This window comes from Labrus bergylta, chromosome 11, assembly GCF_963930695.1.
Source record: "Labrus bergylta chromosome 11, fLabBer1.1, whole genome shotgun sequence".
NCBI classification, from domain to species: Eukaryota; Metazoa; Chordata; class Actinopteri; order Labriformes; family Labridae; genus Labrus; species Labrus bergylta.
The window spans coordinates 11360908-11382762 of NC_089205.1; the positions used below are offsets into that span (position 1 = coordinate 11360908).

General features: G+C 39.6%; 2 protein-coding genes across 4 annotated transcripts in view; one reads left to right on the forward strand and one right to left on the reverse strand.

Annotated features, from left to right (window-relative positions):
- The window catches only part of veph1 (ventricular zone expressed PH domain-containing 1), a 70038-nt gene that overhangs the window by 40433 nt on the left and 7750 nt on the right, over window positions 1–21855 (reverse strand). For all 3 annotated transcript variants that reach the window (XM_065960782.1, XM_065960783.1, XM_020642869.3), the window contains 2 exons: window positions 21536–21754; window positions 18524–18698 (listed from right to left, as the gene is read on the reverse strand). In XM_065960782.1, the coding sequence (XP_065816854.1) occupies window positions 18524–18698; window positions 21536–21754 (394 nt within the window). The remainder of the gene's footprint in view (window positions 1–18523; window positions 18699–21535; window positions 21755–21855) is intronic.
- Window positions 5437–14305, forward strand: ptx3a (pentraxin 3, long a). Its single transcript, XM_020642871.3, has 4 exons — window positions 5437–5780; window positions 8821–8980; window positions 9300–9736; window positions 12208–14305. Exons 1-4 carry the CDS (start codon window positions 5642–5644, stop codon window positions 12864–12866), a joined length of 1395 nt encoding a protein of 464 aa, XP_020498527.2. The 5' UTR covers window positions 5437–5641; the 3' UTR covers window positions 12867–14305.

Consider the following 21855-nt stretch of genomic DNA (forward strand, 5'->3'; position numbering starts at 1 on the left):
CACTAAGGACAAAAATGTCCATAGTGATGCATGAGGGTTAATAAAGTATTTCTGATTCTGATATAGATAAGGTGTTTACTTCTTGTTCTTTATTTTTAATATTCTCAAATGAAAATTGAAATGAGGTTGTTTATTCAGGACAAGGAGGACATATGCCTCAGCTGCAACCAGCTGACAGATGTTTGAATCATTCTTTAAAATCTCTTACAAGTTAATCTCACAACAAGGCAGTCCCTTTTACTTGATCTCACTGATACTGATTGACCAATGCTGCTCTCACTCTGCTGTTGCTGGCAGAGTATTGTTTTTACTATCCCAGCCTCCTCCTTTCAAACCCAAAAGCCTTTGGTTCACCCGTGTACATCAGAGTTTAAGCATTGTAGCATGCTGCTTGACTAACCCCTGGAGCATCTTTGGAGCAAATCCATCAGCACCAAACATGACCATTTTGCAATAAGAGAGAGTTCCTGACTTAATCATTTCCATTTTATGTCGATGACATATAAATAAATATGAACTATCATTGCAGCTCTATTTTCAACAGGACGGTAACATTCCATTCATATGTGCCATGTATGTAAGTTGCCAAAACAAACGCCTAAGCACTGAACTCTTATGCAAGGGAGCTTATTCTACAGGACAAAAATGCAGAGATCAGCACAAATGGTATCCAGGGGGATGTTTTATAGCTTTACGACCTAAATGTGATTCTGCAGCTAACAGACATCATCTGTGTATGTGCAGTGTGTCCGCTAAGTCATATATCAAGCTGCTAGAATAACCTCAGGTGGTTGAAGGCGGGGACAAACTGTCAAATCCAAACGTGCGAGGCAGGAGTGAAACATCTCCCAAAAAGCCTGTATCTTTGGGTTTCTGTAGATTTTTGTTGCATTAGCCACCCCTGCTCTCTTTAACACACTATAAATAATTCAAAGTATTGAGGACCATATGATGTATGACTGTCCAGTTCTGTGGAAATGATCCTGTAAAGTAACTATTTGCATCAAGACTCAAAATGCCTTCATGTGCAAAAACAATTAAGATGTTAATCATAAAGTGTACACCATAACAGCAGGCCAGATGTGCAAGTCTGATATTTATAGCTCTAACTACTTTTACACGTATACAGTCTCTCCTGCAGAGTTTATCAGTCTGTCCTTTCACCTAGATATGTAAAATAACCCACACACACTGTTCATGTGGGGAAAACTCAACGTCCACTCTGGCATGAAACCTCCTCTTGTTTCACATCCACTTTTTAAGACTACGATGAGTCCCAAGCACACAATTACACAGCAACTCAATCACTACAGGCTGAGAAGTAGTGAACACATCTGCATGTTTGAAATCATGTTATACTCCTTTGGTTTAAACTCCTTTCATACCTAATTGATCGGTTCTTTACATGAATGACTCCTACATATTATCTTAACATATGCAGTTATTTTTAAAGTATATAACATTGGGAAGGAGAAAAAGTCTGAAACCAATTGAGCGGTTTCAAAGCTTAACAACATTTTACTGAAGTTGAATATTCTATGTCCAACAAGCCATTCCAAGTCTTAGCATATCCGTAAGCATTTAATGAATGTCGTACTTTGTCCTGATTTGGCCTCACAGACATATCAACCCGGTGTCATTTTTCCCCAGTAAACAATCTCAGTACCTGACTCACTGTTTTGCCCCTGACCATTGTGTCTTTTAGTTGGATATGACACTATGTGATTATAACAATGGAACATGGCATTTACTGAATTTCTAGAGTAAAGTGTCAAAGACCAAGATGAAGTAGATGATACTTGAAACTGACACAACTGTTTCTCTCACAACATATTTAATGTCACTAGTCATCAATAAGTTTCTTCTTTTGTTTGAATATTTTTTCTCCTGTCCTTTTTTGACTTAGTGTTTCAACATAAAGTTCCCCCTGCTGTGCCGATGATACAATTCACAATATTCAGGTTTAAGCAGAAACATCTGATATACAAGTTCATGTTGATAAAACAGGAAGTGGAGACATCGAACGCCTGTGATTAATCATAAATACAGTTTTGGAGTTCTTCAAGGTAACTCCAAAAAGGTTTTTTTCTCTTCAAACAGCAAAGTCTAAAAAAAGACAAAAATCTGAAGAAATTAAGCTCTCATTGAAAATAGTTTGTAATGCTTTCTCCAGAATAAGTCAGATTTCTTCAAGAAGCATTCACACTGGCTAAAACACAAGCATGTATAATAAACATGCACGCACACTGAAGTGATTTCTTTACTGGTCTGTCAGAGAAACACGTCTGATGTGATTCCAGCTGGCTGAAGTCTAGTCTCAGGTGGCAGTTTGGAAAGCAAAATGTGGAAACATTTACTCTGAACATCAACATGGAAACTGCATATACCCCCATGTGTGTTTTCTCTCATTTATTTTTTTAAATAAATTGCATATTTTTCAGCTTCTCACTTACTTTTTTATGGCAAGGCTTTACATGTTTTCTAACCACAGTCCAGGTACAGGTCCCCATCACAAAGCTGTTTTAATGACCAGTTTTCAGCTATTACTGAATAGCCCTCTTTACATTTTAGGCCTCTTAGCCAGTAAAAACATATTGTCCCCACTTCACCTAACCAGTACAGTGTTTCCCCTAGGTTATTGGTAGGGGAAACACTGCAGTATACAGCTTAAAGCAGCTTTCAGTCAAACATCATTGGGTCTAGAGTTTAGAGTCAGCATGTCTCTCACGTCATGAAGTATCAAACTATGACCTTATTTTGGATAATTGTTTTTTCTTTGACTGTCAATATTTTTCACATACTTTCCCCCCTTAATTCCAAGAATTACAGCGCAGTTGCTTTTTGATCCACAGACTGAAATGTGGTATCAATAGAAAGCTCTATGCTTTCATCAGGCTTTCACTGCTTGTTTCTGTGTTTTGAGTTAGAGGACACGGGGGGGTGTCCTTCAATGCACCCTCCTCAATGTTTTCTGCACTTAACAATTGACGCCTGAGAGGAGAATGGTGGTGTGTGATAATGTGGCCTTTCAAAAATATGAATCTTAATGTTGCCAGAGGGGAACAATCATGTTGACAACAAAGACTAAGGTTAATACAAGAATAAAACTCTATGTTCCACTGACCTGTGTGGTTAAAAGGTTCAAGTCTGACCTTTAATCAAACCAACACAAATGTCGATAAGTCCTCATGATACACTCTTGAACACATTTCTACACTTTTAACCAAAATAGGTTGAAATTGATGGGAAAAGGCTATCATCTAAAAACTCAATTATAGCTTTGAATACCTATATCCATCATTCTGTTAATAAGTGTACCACAAAATACTGTATTTGTGGATATTGCTGAGTTTTGAGTTTTTGTTTTCAATAGAAAAAATGAATGAGAGTTTTGACTGTATTTGGGGGCTTTTTTGTTACATGTTAAACACTCAATCCATCAAAATAAATACTATTGTATAAGAAGCCCAAATAAATCACTGCCCTTTTTTAAGCCCTTTTATGATAATAAAGCCAATTACCTTGAATAAGGTTGAAGTAAAAATGTTTTCTGTGTCAAGAACTTGTTCACCCTTTGTGTAACTTTCTGGATGACAAGTCTCCTCCACACAGACAACAAGTGAACAAGTGTGTGTTTCAGTAGGTATTTGAGGGAGAAATCACAATGAAAGAAAGACTGGCAGACAGAAAGATGGAGGGAGGGGAACAACATGAGTGGGAGAGTGGGAAACTCTCATGAGGAAGCTATTATCTCCATCCACTTAAAGAGACAATCACATAATGCACAAGAAATAGAAACACCCACACTCTCATGGCATATAAAAACACATAGGATATACACACTAACATGCACAAACACACACACACGGTGAGGCTCACAAATAAATAAATAAACAGAGCAAAGCAGGAGAACAATAAACCCATTTAGAAACCCCCGATGGCTGGGCTCCATTCAAACTTTCCCCAACACAAACACACACACACACACACACACACACACACACACACACACGCACACATAATCTCTGTATGGGGCAAAAATCAGAAAAGTTTATGTTCCCTGCTTCCTCCTCCTTCCATTACCCTCCCTCTTCTCTTCTCTCTGTGAGTCGCAGGAGCAGCAGTTATATCTGATTACGACATACAGGCTACCTCCAACGACGCATTACTCACCGCCTCGGTTGCAGGCTGAAACACCACTTCTACATTCTATTGTGAGAGCCAAATGTTTTCACAAGGATGGACATTTTGTGAATTATTTGTACACGTCCTCGCTTCTTCAAATGTCCCATATGCTTTAATGTAAGCATATGTATAATGTATAACTTTTATTTAATGAGTGTGGGGTAAAGTTCAGGTTCCAATAAGAGCTTATGCTTGCCTTAGCGTTTCAAAAGTTCAGTTTGAGGGTTTTGGGTTTCACTTTTTTTATTACATCTATGCTGTACATTAGTTGTGTGTCTTCTGGGAATAATGTTAAATTAATATGAACATTGAGCCACTTTAAAAAAGCAATGTCTCACATCCTAATGCACCAGCTTTGGGGTTTTGATTGATACATTTAACCAAATTAACACAAGCTGAATTTCTTCGATTGCAAATTACACCCTTTATCTTTTATAGTTGGTTAAATGGGCTTAAGGGGACAACACACTGGCACTGGAAATAAGTCAAGACAGAGCGAGTGTTGCAAGCTGTCACGTTATCAGTCTTATTTGGAATAGGAAAAAAAAAACGTACAATGATATAATCATTAGACCCACTGTGAACATATTACAGTTCACCGATAGCCTGACTAAACTTGTGACTTACCAACATTGTGTTACTTAACATTTGGGTTGTGTTTCTTCCTACACGTGTAGATTGTTCACTGTAAGTCTGATTTGTGTTTCTGGCTCTGTCCAACTTCACTGTCACTGTGCTCCCACAACTCTGCATTTAGAAAGGTGAGATTTAAATAACAAAGAGTAAGGTCTTTTACCTGCTTTTTGTAAAGTGTCTCAAGATAACACTTGTTATAAGTTGACGCTATACAAATAAAGATTGATTTATTGATTGATTGATTGATGGATATCCAAACTTTAGAAATAATGTACAAACCTATCAGTATGAAATTAGAGAAGCAATCAACCATATCTATCAGATATGAGATCTGCAGGTTTATGGATGAATACAGTAAATCCAGGGAAAGTTCTGTATGGGAATTCAATCGTGTGTGTGTGTGTGTGTGTGTGTGTGTGTGTGTGTGTGTGTGTGTGTGTGTGTGTGTGTGTGTGTGTGTGTGTGTGTGTGTGTGGGGGGTGCTAAGCAGCCCCTCTCTCTGGTTGAAAGAGAGCGAGAGGGAGATAGAGAAGGAGAGAGAGAGAAAAAGAGAGAGAGGGGTGGGTAGTGATTAGGGAGGAGGGACAATACTGTATGGGGGAGTGAGGGCTTGAAAAAGAGAGTGGAGGACCTGCAGCCCTGTAGAACGATAGACAGAAAGAAGCCGCAGAGACAGACCAAACACACACACAGCTAGACTTACTGTTACCTTCACTTTAATATACACACAGACACACAGAAGAGCAGGTAGATAAAGAGCCGACCTGAAGCCTACCAGACACACTCATCTGTCCTCACACTCTCTCACACACTCAGCAGCATGTTTCGCTGGAGGCTCCCCCAGGCAGTGTGCGTGCTGTCGGCATGTGTATGTCTGCTGCTGGCGTACGAGGATGATATTGAGGTCAATTACGCTGACCCCTTCTACAATGAAATCACAGAGGGGCAGACGCCAGAACGTAAGTTTTAAATTGTGTATGTGTGTGTGTGTGTGTGTGTGTGTGTGTGTGTGTGTGTGTGTGTGACTGCTGGAACAAATTATTTATCTGATTAAGATTCTCAGATTTAATTTAATTCTTGGGCGTGAAATTGATTTCTTGTAGAATCATGGCCTGGGGTTGCAATAGAGGTGAGCTTAGGACATTTGATTCAGTGTCCTGAAAAGTTCAGTCAATAAGAAGTATATTACTGCTGTGAAATGACATAGGACAAAAAATTAGAACACTTTTGGTCCGGTCCCTCTTGTGTTCTTTGGTTGATGTGATTAGTTTGTGTGATCTTGCTGCTTTTTGTTGCTGGTGTTCTTTTGACAGTCATAGCTATATCAGACCATTACTCTCCATGTTAGATTGAATTTGATTGTTTTTTTTTTAACTGAGGACTTTACATTTAATGAGTGGGAATGTCCCTATTAAAAAAAAAAAACAGAAACAGAGACGAGTTAACAAGTAGCACAGTGTATACAGTATACAGACTGTTGGCAGACACAGAGTTCGTGCAGAAGACGAGCAGATCAAAGAATATGCTGAGCCAGAAAATTATAGAGCTCTTTCATCCGCCGACCAGTATCAACACATATTACAGCATGAATGACTGGCCACCGATCACTGCATAACACTACCGCACATAGTCTCTGTCAGCTGATTTGGAAAGTATCGCTTTTTACATAAAAGAGAAAGTGGGAACATGTGGTGGCCTTTTGCATTTGTTTGTTGTTTCAATGCTGGCAGGAGGGATAATTGCAGCAACAACGGGTTTTCTCCGGGCTCAGTAAGCAATGTGATTAAAACTGACGTAAGGCAAAAATTAAGAGTGGCCTCAACAAATAATTAGGAATAGTAAATACCAGCACATGGATTACAGCAGTAAAGGGGAAAAGATTGCTTCTGCTTTCCAAAGTGGGAAAAGAAAACGTAGGAGAAGGTACATTTACAGAGCTCCTAATACACTTGCCTGACTATTTAGTAAGTCATAAACTCACTTGTGAGTATGCAGGTGTGCAAAGAAGGTGAAAGGGGGAAGCGTGACGTCAAAGCCTGGGGGAAGATGCAGAATGTCTTAAAGCTACAGTAAACCCAGATAGATGTGCTTTCCATTTTCCATTAGTTGTTTAGAATTATTGTATGTGTACAGACAAACATAAACTTAAAGAAATAATTCCTCCTAAATAAACCATTATGACATAAAAGCCACAGCATAAATGGTATTATTATTATTGACAGAAGTAATTTTTCAGCTTTTAACAGCTTTTAACAAATATAGCTAAAGTAAACTTATAGAGTAAAGCTAAACAAGCTGCAGGTAAGTGCAGTGGCAGAAATGCTGTAACAAGCCCTAGAAACCAGTAGGTAACTCCCACAGAGGGTCAAGAATCCAAGCTGATGTTGTGAAAGGCCGTTTAACACCATACTCACTGCCACATCCATCAAAATACCTGTGGCAGACATGTGCTTAAGTCTGGTTAATCAGAGGGAGCAGAGTGCGTGAACCTTCTGCCTAATTGTCTTTGGGGGGAGACAGCCAAAACAAATCCTGCAGTGCTGTGATAATTCCTCTCTAGAAGAAGTAATCATAGTATAATGAGAGTTTGAGAGGCTCAGCCTCTAATCAAAATAGTGTGTCTGACACATATTTTCCCTCCTGGACTGTTTTACCTTATTCTTTATGTTTCACTGTATTTATGTGTCTCTCCTGCTCACTGCATGTCTTCTCCTTTTCTTTCTTTTAGTATGAAATACATTTTCCTCTTCCTTCTTTCTTTCTCCTTAATGCATGCTTCCTCTTCCTCAGGTATCTCAAAGGTTTTATTCGAGCACACTTGAACATGTTTTTCTCTTTCTGTTTTTCTCTTTACAACAATGGCCTTTAGGTTTCTTTCAAACTTAAAGAGATCATAGCATGTCCATCTCAGCTTTACTTCCTGCTTTCCTTCTCTGAAGCCACATCTGCTCTAGCATCTGGTAAATGACTACACTGAAGGAGTAATTCACTTTTTCAGGTCTGCAGATCAGAATAAGATGATAACATGATTTATACTCTTTCTCAGAGTCAAATCTGAACATGTGATACACAAATGGATGATAAATTGTCAAGGACTAAGTCTGCAAATTTACTACGAAATTAGATCAATGAAGAGTCTCCTTGTAAATTCAGAACTTGAAATGAGAAAAATCTAATTGTGATTTAGTTTATATAGTCTATATTATCTGTAAATGTATCTGTTGTGGGATGGATACAGGCTTATGTTATCCTATCGAAGTCATTGAGTGATTATTGTTCATACATCTGGGTGAATTGAAAACAGGCATGACCAGGACACTAATAATTCAAAATAATGTTAGTCATGCCCTCGTGTAAATTAAGGTACAACAGGATTTAAAGTTGTTAAACAGATGTAGCTAATTGCAACTTACAAATTAATGTTTTTTATCTCCCACACATATAAAATCCAAAGGGAGTGACTATTACCCAAATCTAAGTAAATGGTAAATGGAATTGAGATTGCACTTTTCTAGTCTTCTAACTACTCAAAGCGCTTTTTACACCGTCAAATTCACCCATTCACACCACAATCATACACTAATGGCAGAGGCTGCTAAGTAAAGTGTCCATCATTCATACACATTCACAAGCCAATGATGCAACAGGGGGAGCAAATTGGGGTTCAGTATCTTGGCCAGGAACACTGCAGGAACCAGGACTTTGATCCCTTGACCTTCCAGTTCACAAACGACCAGCTCTGATCCACATCCAACTTCTAAGACTGGAAGCAAACCAAAAATATATTAACCATGTTGCACAATCCATTTTTCACAGAAGAATAGAAAATTAGTCATGCATGCATTTGTGTCAACTCAAAATTGACTTGGCTCAATTTGGTGTGAAGGCAGCCCACAGTGTCAGAATTTGAAGAACTCTCCTCCATCCTTTACATTTATACATTCAGTTAGAAAGCATAACTTTTCCATCTTTTCTCCTTTCTGACATCTATTTCTCCAGCTACACCAAGCTCGACTCCCTGCAGTTCTCCAGACCTGACCAAATGGGACAAACTCTTCTCAATGCTGGAGAACAGTCAGATGAGGGAGAATATGATGCTTCAGTATGCCGATGACATCATCAAGGTGGAGATGGGGTCGCTGCGTGGGGAAATGCTCAGGTTGGTTGGACAAAGGGTAATCTGAGTAATTATGCTTTCATAGGGTGAACGTTTTTTGTAAAAGGATCAGTTCAGATTTTCAAAGACATTTTCCCTATTAAACTATTTAAATTATCAATTGATAATCAAATTGCTGCCAATTTGTTTCTGTTCATCACCCTTAGTAACTCAACAAATTTTTCAGTTTAATGTACGATCAATTCCCTGATTCAATCCAGTTTGTGTTTACGTTACTGGTAACATGGATTTAGGAGCCTATAAACTGTGGTTCATTGTTTCTGAAGATCTAAATGAACTCTTCTGTTGGTTCTTTGGTCAGGTTTGTAGCACAGTATGGTGGCTCATGCGGAGTTGCCGTGGAGTCAGCAGGAAGAAGGATGGCCTTGCAGCTGGAGGGCCGCCTTAGAGAAACCGTGGATCGCTTCAAAATCAAAGACCAGATTTCTGCCTCTGCAGGAAATTCTGTTGGGAATTCCGACCACCTTGAGGGAATGCTACAGCAGCTCCTCTCTGCAGCACGCAGCCAAGCTTCACGACTCGCCAAGTTGGAGATCAGCTGCTTCAGCAGCCCAGGAGCCGGGACGGGGATGAATTCAAAGACAGGATCTCCTTTTACTGAGGGAACAGCTGGGCTTCGAGAGCAAGAGGTAACATCACGAGGTGTGACTTTAGACACTGTGCTCGCTGCGCTGCAACAGACCAGAGTGGAACAGGAGGAGTTGCTGAGGTCATCAAGGCAAAGATACCTTCCCGGAGGTAAGAAATCCATCTTACCATCAGCAGTCTCTGTGTCTGCCTTTACCTGTTGATTTCTGTTTCTCTGTATTTGTCTTCACCTTTCTCAACAGTTCCGCCCAAACAACCTCCCATTTTCAATTTGTATTTGCCTTGACACATTCAGGTCACGCTTCAAGTAAAAGAATGAGACCCCCCCCCTCTGTCAGGCCTTGCTTCAGAACAACTAATCATGCCGCTTGTGTTCATTCTAAATACCTTTTTCACTTACTCCAGGCATGTAGGTCTCTTCAAGTGGCAACATATCCTTTTTCCTTCGCCTAGTAACATTAGTCTCAGTCGTGACAGTCAAGTCAAACATTAAGAAGATGGACAAGTAAGCAGGTTTTAGGCCAGCCCTATAATGTCCATCTTTATCATATTATTCTTGTTTGTCAAACATTTATTACAAACACATTTTGTGAGTGAAATCTAGGTCAAAATCTCATCTAAGGCACAGTGGGACTTCATCCATTGATCTAACTCTTTGCCTTCAGCGCTTATCATGCACAGATGCTATCTTAAATGTTTAAAGATAATAGGAGAGCCCAAAGAATACAGTAAAGGGTAAGATGACTTCTGTTCAGAGACTGCCTGCGAGCACAAACTATTCTCAGTTACAGCATGTGGTGTTAGTTAACAAAGCTACTAATGTGGTTTACCCTCCATCCTCAAACTAAACAGTGACTAATTTCAATGTAACTTTAGAGAGTAAGTGACTAAGAGTGAATAAAAAGACAACAAAGCTTAATCCATGAAAGGAACCACATGTGTCAGGAAGACAAATTAATTTCCTGGAATTAACCAAATAAAAGTGGTAGGTTACATTACTCATCTAATGCATGCACACACACACACACACACACACACACACACACACACACACACACACACACACACACACACACACACACACACACACACACACACACACACACACACACACACACACACACACACACACACACACACACACACACCAATTCAGTCAAGCAATATAAAGTGGCCTACATACTGAGCACAGGAAGGTTTAATCATAAGCAGGTTGCCACAAACACTACACCAAAGCACCCTGGGAAAGCAGAACCAGATGGAAACCAACATGAACAAACACACTCAGCAGGTTTCAAACATTTCTGTTCACCATTGTTTTTTTTCAGTTGCAGAAACCTGACACTAATGTTACATCAATATTTGGGATTTTTGATTTTAGCAGAGATAAAGTGTGTCTGCTAACTAGAGGAGGGGGGCGGGGGTGTGTGACTTAGTCCAAAAGAGAAAAAAAAGGACGAGTTCTGGATAATAACAGAGAGCTTTGCTCATCTTAAATTAGATGTCTCCACACACAAACATAAGCAGTCCTGTCTATAAAACCTCCAGCAAAGCCCACTTGCAATAAGATATGTGTACAGTGCAATATTAAATGGAGGCCTACTGTTTATGAAAGGGTTACACTTAACAACCCAAAATGAAAAGATATACCAACAGAAAAAGTGATCTCAATGCAGGGGGAATCGAAAGGGAGTGTTTGAGAGGATGCCTGAATGATGAAAAGGGGGGAAAAGAAGAAGGGGGGAAATTATCAAACGAAGCAGAAAAAACAGTGAACCTGGGACAGGATGTTGTGTGAGTGCTTTGGTGGGGCAGGAAAAAACTTTGCTGAGATTCATGATCTCATCACCTGACCGACCACTGAACCGTGACTGTTTTTATTTAAACTAAATATCCGTTACTAATATTGCCACCTGATCGCCCTTCATCCATATTTTCAACCAATGACAAGCATCAATGTACTTTGTTGACGTAGGTCCAATCTCCACTGGTATCAGTGAAACTTCAGCTATAGACAACACTGGACAAATTCTTGCAATTTAAGATAACTATATCTTTAAATGTGTTTGCCAGTGTTAGAAATGAAGCAATCTGTATTCAAAACTCAGTCATGTTATTGACATTAATTGTGTGTTGAGTACAACAAAGCTAAATTTCAGGTCTAGTTATTTTCTCCATTTATAAATTTATCTCATGCTATACCTAAATTAAAATTACACTTTTGACGACATCAAATATTGGCAGGCTCAAACTTAAGAATTATACTTTTTTTTCCTGCAAAGCAAATCACTAATATTACAAAACACGTAGGAACCTTTAGCATTTCGCTTTTCTAAGACTTTACACAAAGTCAATCAAGAAGACTGGTAATCAAGCACTGACGCTTGAATCCAGTTTCAAGGGACTTAACCATTGTTATCTAAATTAGGGGTTTACTTTGACTCCTAATGACGTAATCATGCTCCTCTATAATAGATCAATGTTACTCACAAAATAACAGTTTTCGCACAAACAAATGTGTTGCTGTTTAAAACTTCATCTACCCATGTTTATTTATCGACCACAATTATAAATAATAGTAACTTGAAGTTAACGCTGAATACAATCTTCTTGTTTTTTAGGTTGTGAGATGGCTCTCCTCTTCCCCATGCGTTCTCGTCGAATCTACACCTCAGTTTTTCCCGAGGTCCCTCTCTCCGTCTCCGCCTTCACAGTCTGCATGTGGGTGAAGCCAGCCACTGTCTCCAACAAAACTGTACTCTTTTCTTACGGAAACCGCCGCAACCCATATGAGATTCAGCTACTGCTAGCTCAAACGTCAGCGCTCTTCACCATAGGAGGAGAGGCTCACCTGGTTGAAGCACGGGGCGTTGTCAACACAGGAAGTGCATCGGAATGGATCCATTTGTGCGGGGCTTGGTCGTCGAAGCAGGGTCTGGCATCCCTGTGGGTAGATGGGAAAAAGGTGGCATCGGTCCCCGGAGTGGCTGAGGGTCATGTCTTACCCGACGGTGGCTCGATGCAGCTGGGTCAGGAAAAGAACGGCTGCTGCCCAATGGCTCAAAACATCGGGATGCCAGGGTTTGAGGCAGGATTCGATCATAAGCTGGCGCTCGCAGGGAAAATAACAGGAGTGAACATGTGGGACAGGGTCCTGTCAGAGGAGGAGATTCCCCAGCTGGCTACCAGGGGGGGCCAGGGCTGTGAGCAGAGAGGGAATGTGGTAGCGTGGGGAGTGACGGAGATGGTGCCCCATGGAGGCGCTCAGTTCATCAACTAACATATTCGTTCACTTTTCATGGTAGATGCTGTCATCAGCATCAACAGAGTCATCATCGTCATAGCAGCAACATCCCAACAAGCTTTCACGCTAAAACTGAAAAACTGCTTACGTCATCACCCTGTTGATCCATAGTTAAATATCCAATATCCATCCAATAACCATGTTATTTTCAAGACAGTTATATTCTTATGCATCTTGATCTTCAATTTACACATAAACACTAATACTGCAAGGACTTTAACAGGACATACTCATGTGAGAAAGCCAATGCTGAGAGAGATTCCTGTAGCCTAACCATTTGAACTGAGGCCTTACAATACACAGAGATCCACTCACACACACACACGCACGCACACACACACACACACACACACACACACACACACACACACACACACACACACACACACACACACACACACACACACACACACACACACACACACACACACACACACACACACACACACACACACACACACACACACACACACACACACACACACACACACACACACACACACACACACGTAGACATTCACACACTGACTTGCCTTCAAGATAATAAAATTTGTATAGTAGCAGAAAAAGTGCTGCATGCAGCATTTACCAAAGATTTGATAAGACTGCAAGAAAGACGAATAGTTTATCGTCAAAGTGAACGACTCTGAGCAGTGATCTCCGCAGACGCTCGTGCAGGGGGAAGAAAGCGAGAGATCTCAGACTGATAAAATGGATTGTCTGGCATTTCTACTCTTTCTGTGGTTCATCCCTAATAAATGCAAAGCCTGTTCAACACAAGTTACCATGACGTTAAAAATATATCAATCAAGAAGACTGGTAATCAAGCACTGATGATTGAATCCAGTTTCAAGGGACTTAACCATTGTTATCTAAATTAGGGGTTTACTTTGACTCCTAATGACTCTCCTTTCAAGCATGGTCAACATTCAACTTCCTGAATAGCTCCTGACTGGGTGATTTTTTTTTTATTCTTTTAATATATTAATTCCCTTGAATTTGTGAAAGCTTTTTAATAAAAGCAGTTAAGGACCTTATATTTCCAAACTTGTACTTATGAAAGTGTTTACATTCTTTTGTATTTGTATGATTTCTGTTTTGTTAGCTCTTGTCAGTAGGTCTTGTATTTTAGGGTAATAATGTGTCGCCTTTTTTGATACTGCTTAGAGTAATATGAGTAAAACAGTATTTGTAACATGAGATATGCATTTTTTTTTTTTATAAAGAAACTGAGGACAATGTTTACATATTCTTATCTTTGATGGAGTTGTCTTGTATTATACTGTAAATTCCTTTATTTTTATTCTTGTGAAAGGTGAAACTGAATGTATTTTGTAAATAAATATATTTTGCTTAACAAGACTGGATGAATGGAGCGTGAGGTGGTGAATAAACATTTCAAGTTATAGAACATACTTGTTGGATGCAGTATTTATTTTTTCTTCTTCTGCCCCCTTCTCCAAGGGTTAGATACATTATTCACTCGAATAAAGTGCTTCAATTATTGCAATAATTTAATTTGACTTATCAGAGCTGAGTTTTGTAATCCTGGCAGTTATTGGAAACCTCTAATGATTGTTTTTTTTACAGGGACTTGACAGTGAGTTCAGGAAATGGTCCTACTATAGGCATAACATTTGACCTCATGTGTATGCTGCTTAATGTTGGTCAACATGCTATCTTTACATATATTTGAAAAATTTAGACAAACACTTTCAGGTTGCTGCTGCTAACACATGCTTTCAGTTTACACATCCTGCTAGAGGCCCATTAGTGACATAAAACAGATCTCTCCTGCAGTTACAACCACTGCACAGTCTCCAACTGTGTTACCACCAGGACCTGTTGCGAAATGGAAACGCCACCTTTCACACTCACTCTCAAGTAACCCACCTGCTCAAAACCTCTCTCACTCTTAACAAAAGAAGACAGCGTACAGAAAGTACTTGTGTTTCGTAGCAGGGGAGCTTGGAAAGACATAAAACTTTGACAGGTGACACATTCCTAACTTCAGTGCTAACTTAGGATCAGGTTTTACTTAGAGAAGGAGGAACTCTTGGCTCTTAAATCTCTATAGGGCCAAAGCGGTGCCATATGTTTGTGTGTGCAGATATGTGATGTGAGTGTGTTTTTGTGTGGATGTGGGTGATATCTGATAATGTCTAAGTCCTGTTGTTTCTAACTGTAGCTGGCTATAAAACCTTCTGTCTGGGTCCTGCTGCTGGCTTCCTGTACCTAGTGAACACACACACACGCACGCACGCACGCACGCACGCACACACACACATATGCACACAACCTAGCTTTTTACAAGTTGAACCAACAGATATACGATTTAAAAAAGCAACAAGATTCAAATGGCCTCACATTTTCTTCTACAGAAAGCATAGAACAACCTCAAGGTACAAACTTAAACAAAGTATAAACACACGCATGCATACATGCAAAACCCATCCATTCTGCTAGCTTGTGTAAAAAACACATCACACTCCCACTGTCAACATCTCCTAAACCCCATTACATCAGCTCACTTCCTGAACAGAGGGCTGATGGGAAAAATAGGGATCATCTGCTGTTGCAAGCTACGTGTGTGTGTGTGTGTGTGTGTGTGTGTGTGTGTGTGTGTGTGTGTGTGTGTGTGTGTGTGTGTGTGTGTGTGTGTGTGTGTGTGTGTGTGTGCACTATAAGCATGCTCACGTGTGTAAGTCATGTGTTTATGTTGAGGTAACTGCCAAGACTGAATTTAAAAAACTGCTCGAGGAAACATGCATCTTAAGTCGTTTTAATAAAGCCCTCACTTTCATCCTCTTTCCACTCTCACAATATTTCCCTTTGTGTGTGTGTGTGTGCGTGTGCGTGTGCGTGTGCGTGTGCGTGTGCGTGTGTGTGTGTGTTATATTTAATATTTAATAAGGCTCACTATCAGTTCATCAGCCTCCTTCAAACTGAATTGCAGCCACTGGAAACTTGAGTGTTATTTGCATATAACATTCTATCTTTCCAATCTTTTCCTTCACTTTCTCCCTCTTTCACACTTAATTTTACATCACTGGATCTTATTCTATACTAGAAAAAAACAGGGTCCCAAATTGTCTTAATATTTTTTACTTTCGGGCTGTCATTAAATAAATGTTTTTTTTCTTTTTAGGCTGAAAGTTTTGAATCAAAAGGGGAGCACAGTTGAGAAAAGAACAGCATCTCTTAACCTCTTCTTAGAGCCAACAAATCTAAACGTGGGGAAAAAGGATAAGGTCTTGGTGTTTAGGAAAACAAAAATTAATCGTCAGTGTAATGTGTAATTTGTTAATAAAGGTTTAAAAGCTGTTAGAATTACTTATTTCAGGCATTACCTTAGGTAAAGTTCTGTATCTTTACTTTTGCTGAATTTAAAGTTCAAAGTACAGTTAGAATTGGCTTATACAAAATGATATTTTTCTGAAAATGAATACTGTTCCTTAAGTATAGAAATATCCTAAAAGACAGCTATTTGTGTAAGTAAGTGTGGTGGAAGTCAAGGTGTTTCTGTCTTTGGAGTCGACATTTGGCAGAAATGAGGGGGCTCACCTCTGAATGCACTTCTGACTAAAACCTTCGTTTGTGTTAACGGGTGCTTGATAAAACAAAAAGGAGCTAATACCAAAATACAAAGTTTGAGTTTCTAGCCCTAGAACTTCCATTCTAAAGTGTCCAGACAGAGCTAAGCTGATTCATGTGCTGAGCAGAGAAAGTGCTCTGTGGGAGCAGCACAGTGGTGGATATCTCACTTGGTGCTACAGGAGGATATTAGTACCACGTGGTACCAGTAAGTGTGTTTGTGTATTAGTGAAATGATAGCTTAGCAAGTTGGTATTGCATGAGTTACAATGAAGGAAACACACCTACACGTGCAAACGCATGTTTACACAATCTGTTAAAGTACTATCTATTGGTAAAAATGAAAGTGATCACTATTTTTAAATCTATTTAATAGAGAACCCTTTGTAACAAGTTAAAATGAGTGTGTGTGTGATAGAGAGCTTATAGAACTAAATTTTGTGTTTTCATTTCACTCTTTCGATGCGATGTACAAGTGTATGTTTCCCATGTCATAGAGCCCCTTTTGAAATTGAATTTGAGAGTGAGTGTGGGATTGATAAAGATAGAGAGAAAGACAGAGAGAGCGCGTGTGAGAGAGAGAGAGAGAGAGAAAGAGAGAGAGAGAGATCTCACTCAGGCAGTCAGTGCTGACTATGACTCTTTAGACACCTGCACTGCACTAATGAGTTAAAAGGTGTAGATATATAAGGGTTAAAAGGGTACATAAATGTTTCAGGGAAAAGCTGTCTTGAACCACAGACCACAGGTCAGCTTTATTCCCCTCGCCAGCCTGAACAGTAAAGACAGGAAGTTGTTGAAAGTACTGATCAGATTAAAGCAAGAAGACAAATTCACCTTCCACTCCTGAAGGATTTCCAGAGCACATTAGTTTTACTTTTAGAGGATATAGAGGATACTTCCTCAGACATTGTAGCTAGATTCATAGTCCGAGTTCCTTCTGAAACAATTAACAGATAATTCCTTGTAGGGCTGAATAAATGAATGGTAAAGTAAAAGCTATTTTCTCTCTTCCAAATTAACCTTCATGCCTCATTAGAGCGCCATCAGGGTAATGACGGTTTGCAACCCCTATAATTCCCCATCATTTCTATCCCTTGCCAATGCCAACCATGGCAACATTATTTGCTATGGCTTATTATAAGAATAGACTTTGATTTGTTGATATCAACAGCAATCCATTCTTCCTGTCAAGAAAACCAGCTCATCCTCTTGTCTCAGGTCTGCTAACAGTCCTCCCAGTAGGAGCAAGCGAAATTGATCTCTGCAAGCAAAACCCACAAGTAAACCAGAATAAATACAATAACGTATTATGACCTTGTTTCAAAATCCTTTATATTCATATTTTAAGTGGAGCTTTTCTGTAAAGCTCCCAATGTGAGTGTCTGTCTCTATAAAGGCCTCATGCCCCCCCCCACACACACACACACACACACACACACACACACACATTTCCCCAGGTGTGTAAGAAGATCTGTATCTACAGTACAGTAAGTGGGACAGCCGAAACAAAGGAGAAAAGAGATTAATTGTCCTGCAGAGTTGTGGATTTAAAGGGCTCAAAATTTTCCTAGAATAAACAAGACTCCTTAAAAGGAAGAATATGCCACTCTTTGATCCTGTAGATGTCGCCCTTGAGCACCAGCGTCAATCCAAAACAACTCGAGCTGCATTGTTGTGTTAGCATGCTCTTCAGTTTGCATGTAAACTTACATGAAATGACCTTGATCTAAAAACGCTAATAAGCAGTGAGTACAGTATGTTACAGGATATACTCGATTTCTGCTATATTTATGCGTAAAATGTCGCACATTCAGCCTTTAAATTGAACTTTGGTAGTTAAAGAGTTCGCAAAAGTTTAATTAAAAAGTTTCAACGATGCAGAAGCACACTTTACTCATCATAGTGCCGTTGTTAACAGCAAAATCCAGCAAAAATATGCTCACTCAGACACATTTGTGTGCATGCATGTTATTATGTGCATACCATATGCGGTATTACTTAATTTTTGTGTATGAATACATGTATGTGTGTCATACCTCCCAGTACGCTGTGTGTTATGGCCTCTGTGTGCTCAGCCAGCAGATCAGCCTTCGCTATAGCAGCCAGAGAGAGATAACTGGACATGTTCCTGCTCAGCTCCTTGTTCCCTCTCTGCAGGAATCGCACCGCTACAGGCACCGCCAGCACCATAACTGATGGGCAGCTGTAGTTCTGATGGGACAAAAGATAAAGGAGGTTTGAGGAGACAGCAGTGGCGACGCATTCAGGGAAAGGAGGAAAACACATTGGCTTTAATTGATAACACTGCAAAACACCTTTTCATATTCACAGTAAGATTTTGTCTGTATTGTAAGGGAGAAGCTAAGTCATATAAACATGTGCATGTATTTATCTTCAGCATCTTTATATCGGTAACTGGGTTATCTGATTTAACATTTAGTCAACCCTTATCTAAAATCATGATTAGATAACACCCTCAAAAATATAAACAAATCAACAAATATAATCAGCAGGGATCCGTTTGATGAAGATCTAGCTCTCCCTTATCCTGAGCTTGTATAATGACAATAAAAAAATCAACTCCCTGCGCTCATAAAAATAGTCTTTATGTTTATTATCTACAGCTCAGCTCGAAAGGTGTTTGATCTTGGGATACACTGGAGGGCTGAGTTTGAGATTATTTTCCTCCAGCAGAGAGAAATTCTAAGATCGGCTTTAGGACAGACTGAAATGCTCACATTGCTTTGTGATTCAACTGTAGAGGGGAGGAACTGCTCTATGTCGATAAAGACCTGCAGACATTTGTCCCTGTGAACATTTTACAGAAAGAAGATTGAGGAGAAAGGGATTTGAAAGGCTTTAGCACCCTCAACAGGACACACTGAGAGCAAGTCTGTTTGAACCTGCACATACTGTATATTTGTGTGTGTGGGACAAATGGAGGGGAAGTGGTTAATACTGATCCAGCGCCCCAGGTTCTGTTGGTACTGTTCATCTCAAAAACATGGAAAGAGATTGTCCCTTTGTTTCTTTGCTTATTTTTAGCTACAGATGTCTTTTTGGAAAAGGGAGAAAGAAGAGGATTTACACTCTTAAAACTTGTCTTGCTGTGAATTATATTTGCTGTAAGAGTGAGAATTCTCCTTTATATTTGTTTCATGGTGTATATTTACTGCATCCATATGACAATACAATCCACTGAGCACTAGAGATGGGTATTTCGTAAGGATTTTATCAATGCCGGTATTGATATGGATACTGCTTACTGATAAAGTCTATTAATAATCTCATGACTACTAATCTTCATTATTTGGTACAAAAAATAGACATGACATGAAAGACGTCTAAATGTAAAACATGAATCTCAAGAGAGAATTCAGTTAACTGCTTTAACATCTGAATTAAATACTTGCCAGAGAATTTGACCTAATTCACAAACCTCGCATAAAAGCCAACATGAAATTTCTGCCTAATAACGCATTTATTTTTATGCTTATGTTTCAAATGGTAAATGGAGTTGAGCTTGCATAGCTCAAAGCGCTTTTTACAAAGCAGGTCACACCTACCCAGTCACACACTGACAAAAAGTACCAGTTTTTAGCACCCATCCCTCCTGAGCACCCTATATTAATCTCAGCCTTCCTTCTCTGATTCTATTCCATTATACCCTGAATCCAATATGTATTGTTAAGAGTTTTAGAATGCTGTACAGTCCTTCTCTCTCTTTATCTGTCCCACCTACTTCCAACCACATGGTGGCAGTGCAGACAACGAATTCACAAAAACTGGATTATTTCCTAATCAGGATGATCCAGCAAACTATTTGGATACAATCACAGGCCCTAATTTGAATAACAACTGTTTTCCCAGGGGTGCCCTCCCAGGTTCCTCGTGTGTATGCACAGATTTATGTATAATTTAATCTGATGAGGGGAGGCTCTATAATGTCAGCACTGCACCGATGAAACAGCCCATCGCAAAACAGTCAAGATGCTGTCATAAATCAGAAATCTGTGTGCACATACATGAGTGTGTGTTGTGCAAATAAAAATAATGCTCCCTTCAGTCTGTTGCTCACTTCTGTACTGTCTGTGGGAGTTTCAGTGGAAGGCCAGGAAGAGTGTCTGTGCATCTGTGGATTCCAAACAGCAAGACGACAAATAGGACGGGAGAGATCAGAGGAGAGATAAAGATAGTCTGAGGGTAAGACAAGGTAAGACAGAACATATTGAGGCAGGGTAAATAGGTAGAAAGATATCAGGAGAGAAACAGATCAAAGAAGGAAACAGCAACGGAGTGAAGAGAGAGAAGTGCTGCTGGAGTCAGGACATCAGAGCTGGGAGCCGCCGTCAGGAGCTGTCAGAACTTTTAGTCTCACCTCAACGTGTGTGTGCGTGCCTTTCATGAAGAATCAGTCTCATTACACTGGTATTAAGCACATTCCTATTCCCAGAGGAAATGGAAAAGGGTGAAAAAAAGTAAAGGAGAGGAAAAGAGGGAGAGTCTCTCTAATTTTAAGCCTTTGCGCACTGGAGGTCTAATGGGAAACGTAGGCAAGATTTAAATTTACATTTAAAAGACCCCAGTTCTGATTATATAACTATATTTGATCTTAATAGCATAAATCCACGTTTGGATATGTTTCACGATGGGTGTTAAGATTTATGCCTCACTTTCCACTTCTCTTCCTCCTGCACAGTTGTACACATTGGTCTGCAGTCATTGCTTAAATTAAAGGAATACAACTGTTGAGAAATACTCTAAACACTATCAGTTTAGACATATTTTCAGTAGAGTTAATTTCTGCATTTCTGTATACTAGATATTCAAATGAACTCATCATCTGTGAAATAAAACTTGTGCCACACTTGTGCCACTGTGTGGACACATTACACTATGTGATTACAAAGAAAAGTGTCCAAAGGTACATGTAACGGTAAGTACTGTATAGTTTGTGCTTCAGAAAAAAACAAAATTAACTATCAGTTTAATAAAACTTAAAAAAAAAAAAAAAACATTGTCTAGAGAGTGGGTGAGAATGTTCATACCTGCAGGATACAGCTGGTGATGTCCGAGGCTATCTTGGCATGGGGTGTGTCCTCTGTGTTTTCACCTTGTGGGGTGAGGTTATGTTCCAGGCACGACTCCCAAAGCCCCACCAGCGCCCTGCTGTGTTCCTCAATAGAGCCCGTCTCCCTTATGGCTGTGGTGATCCGTGTTATGCAGATCTCCACCACTGCCTGGTCATTGTCATTGGTCAAATAGTCCTGTCAGCCAGCAGACAGTAAGATAATGCAACATTATGTATACAATGACAAATCAAGGACAAAAAGATTAATTATGGATAAGATGAATAATTCATTAAACT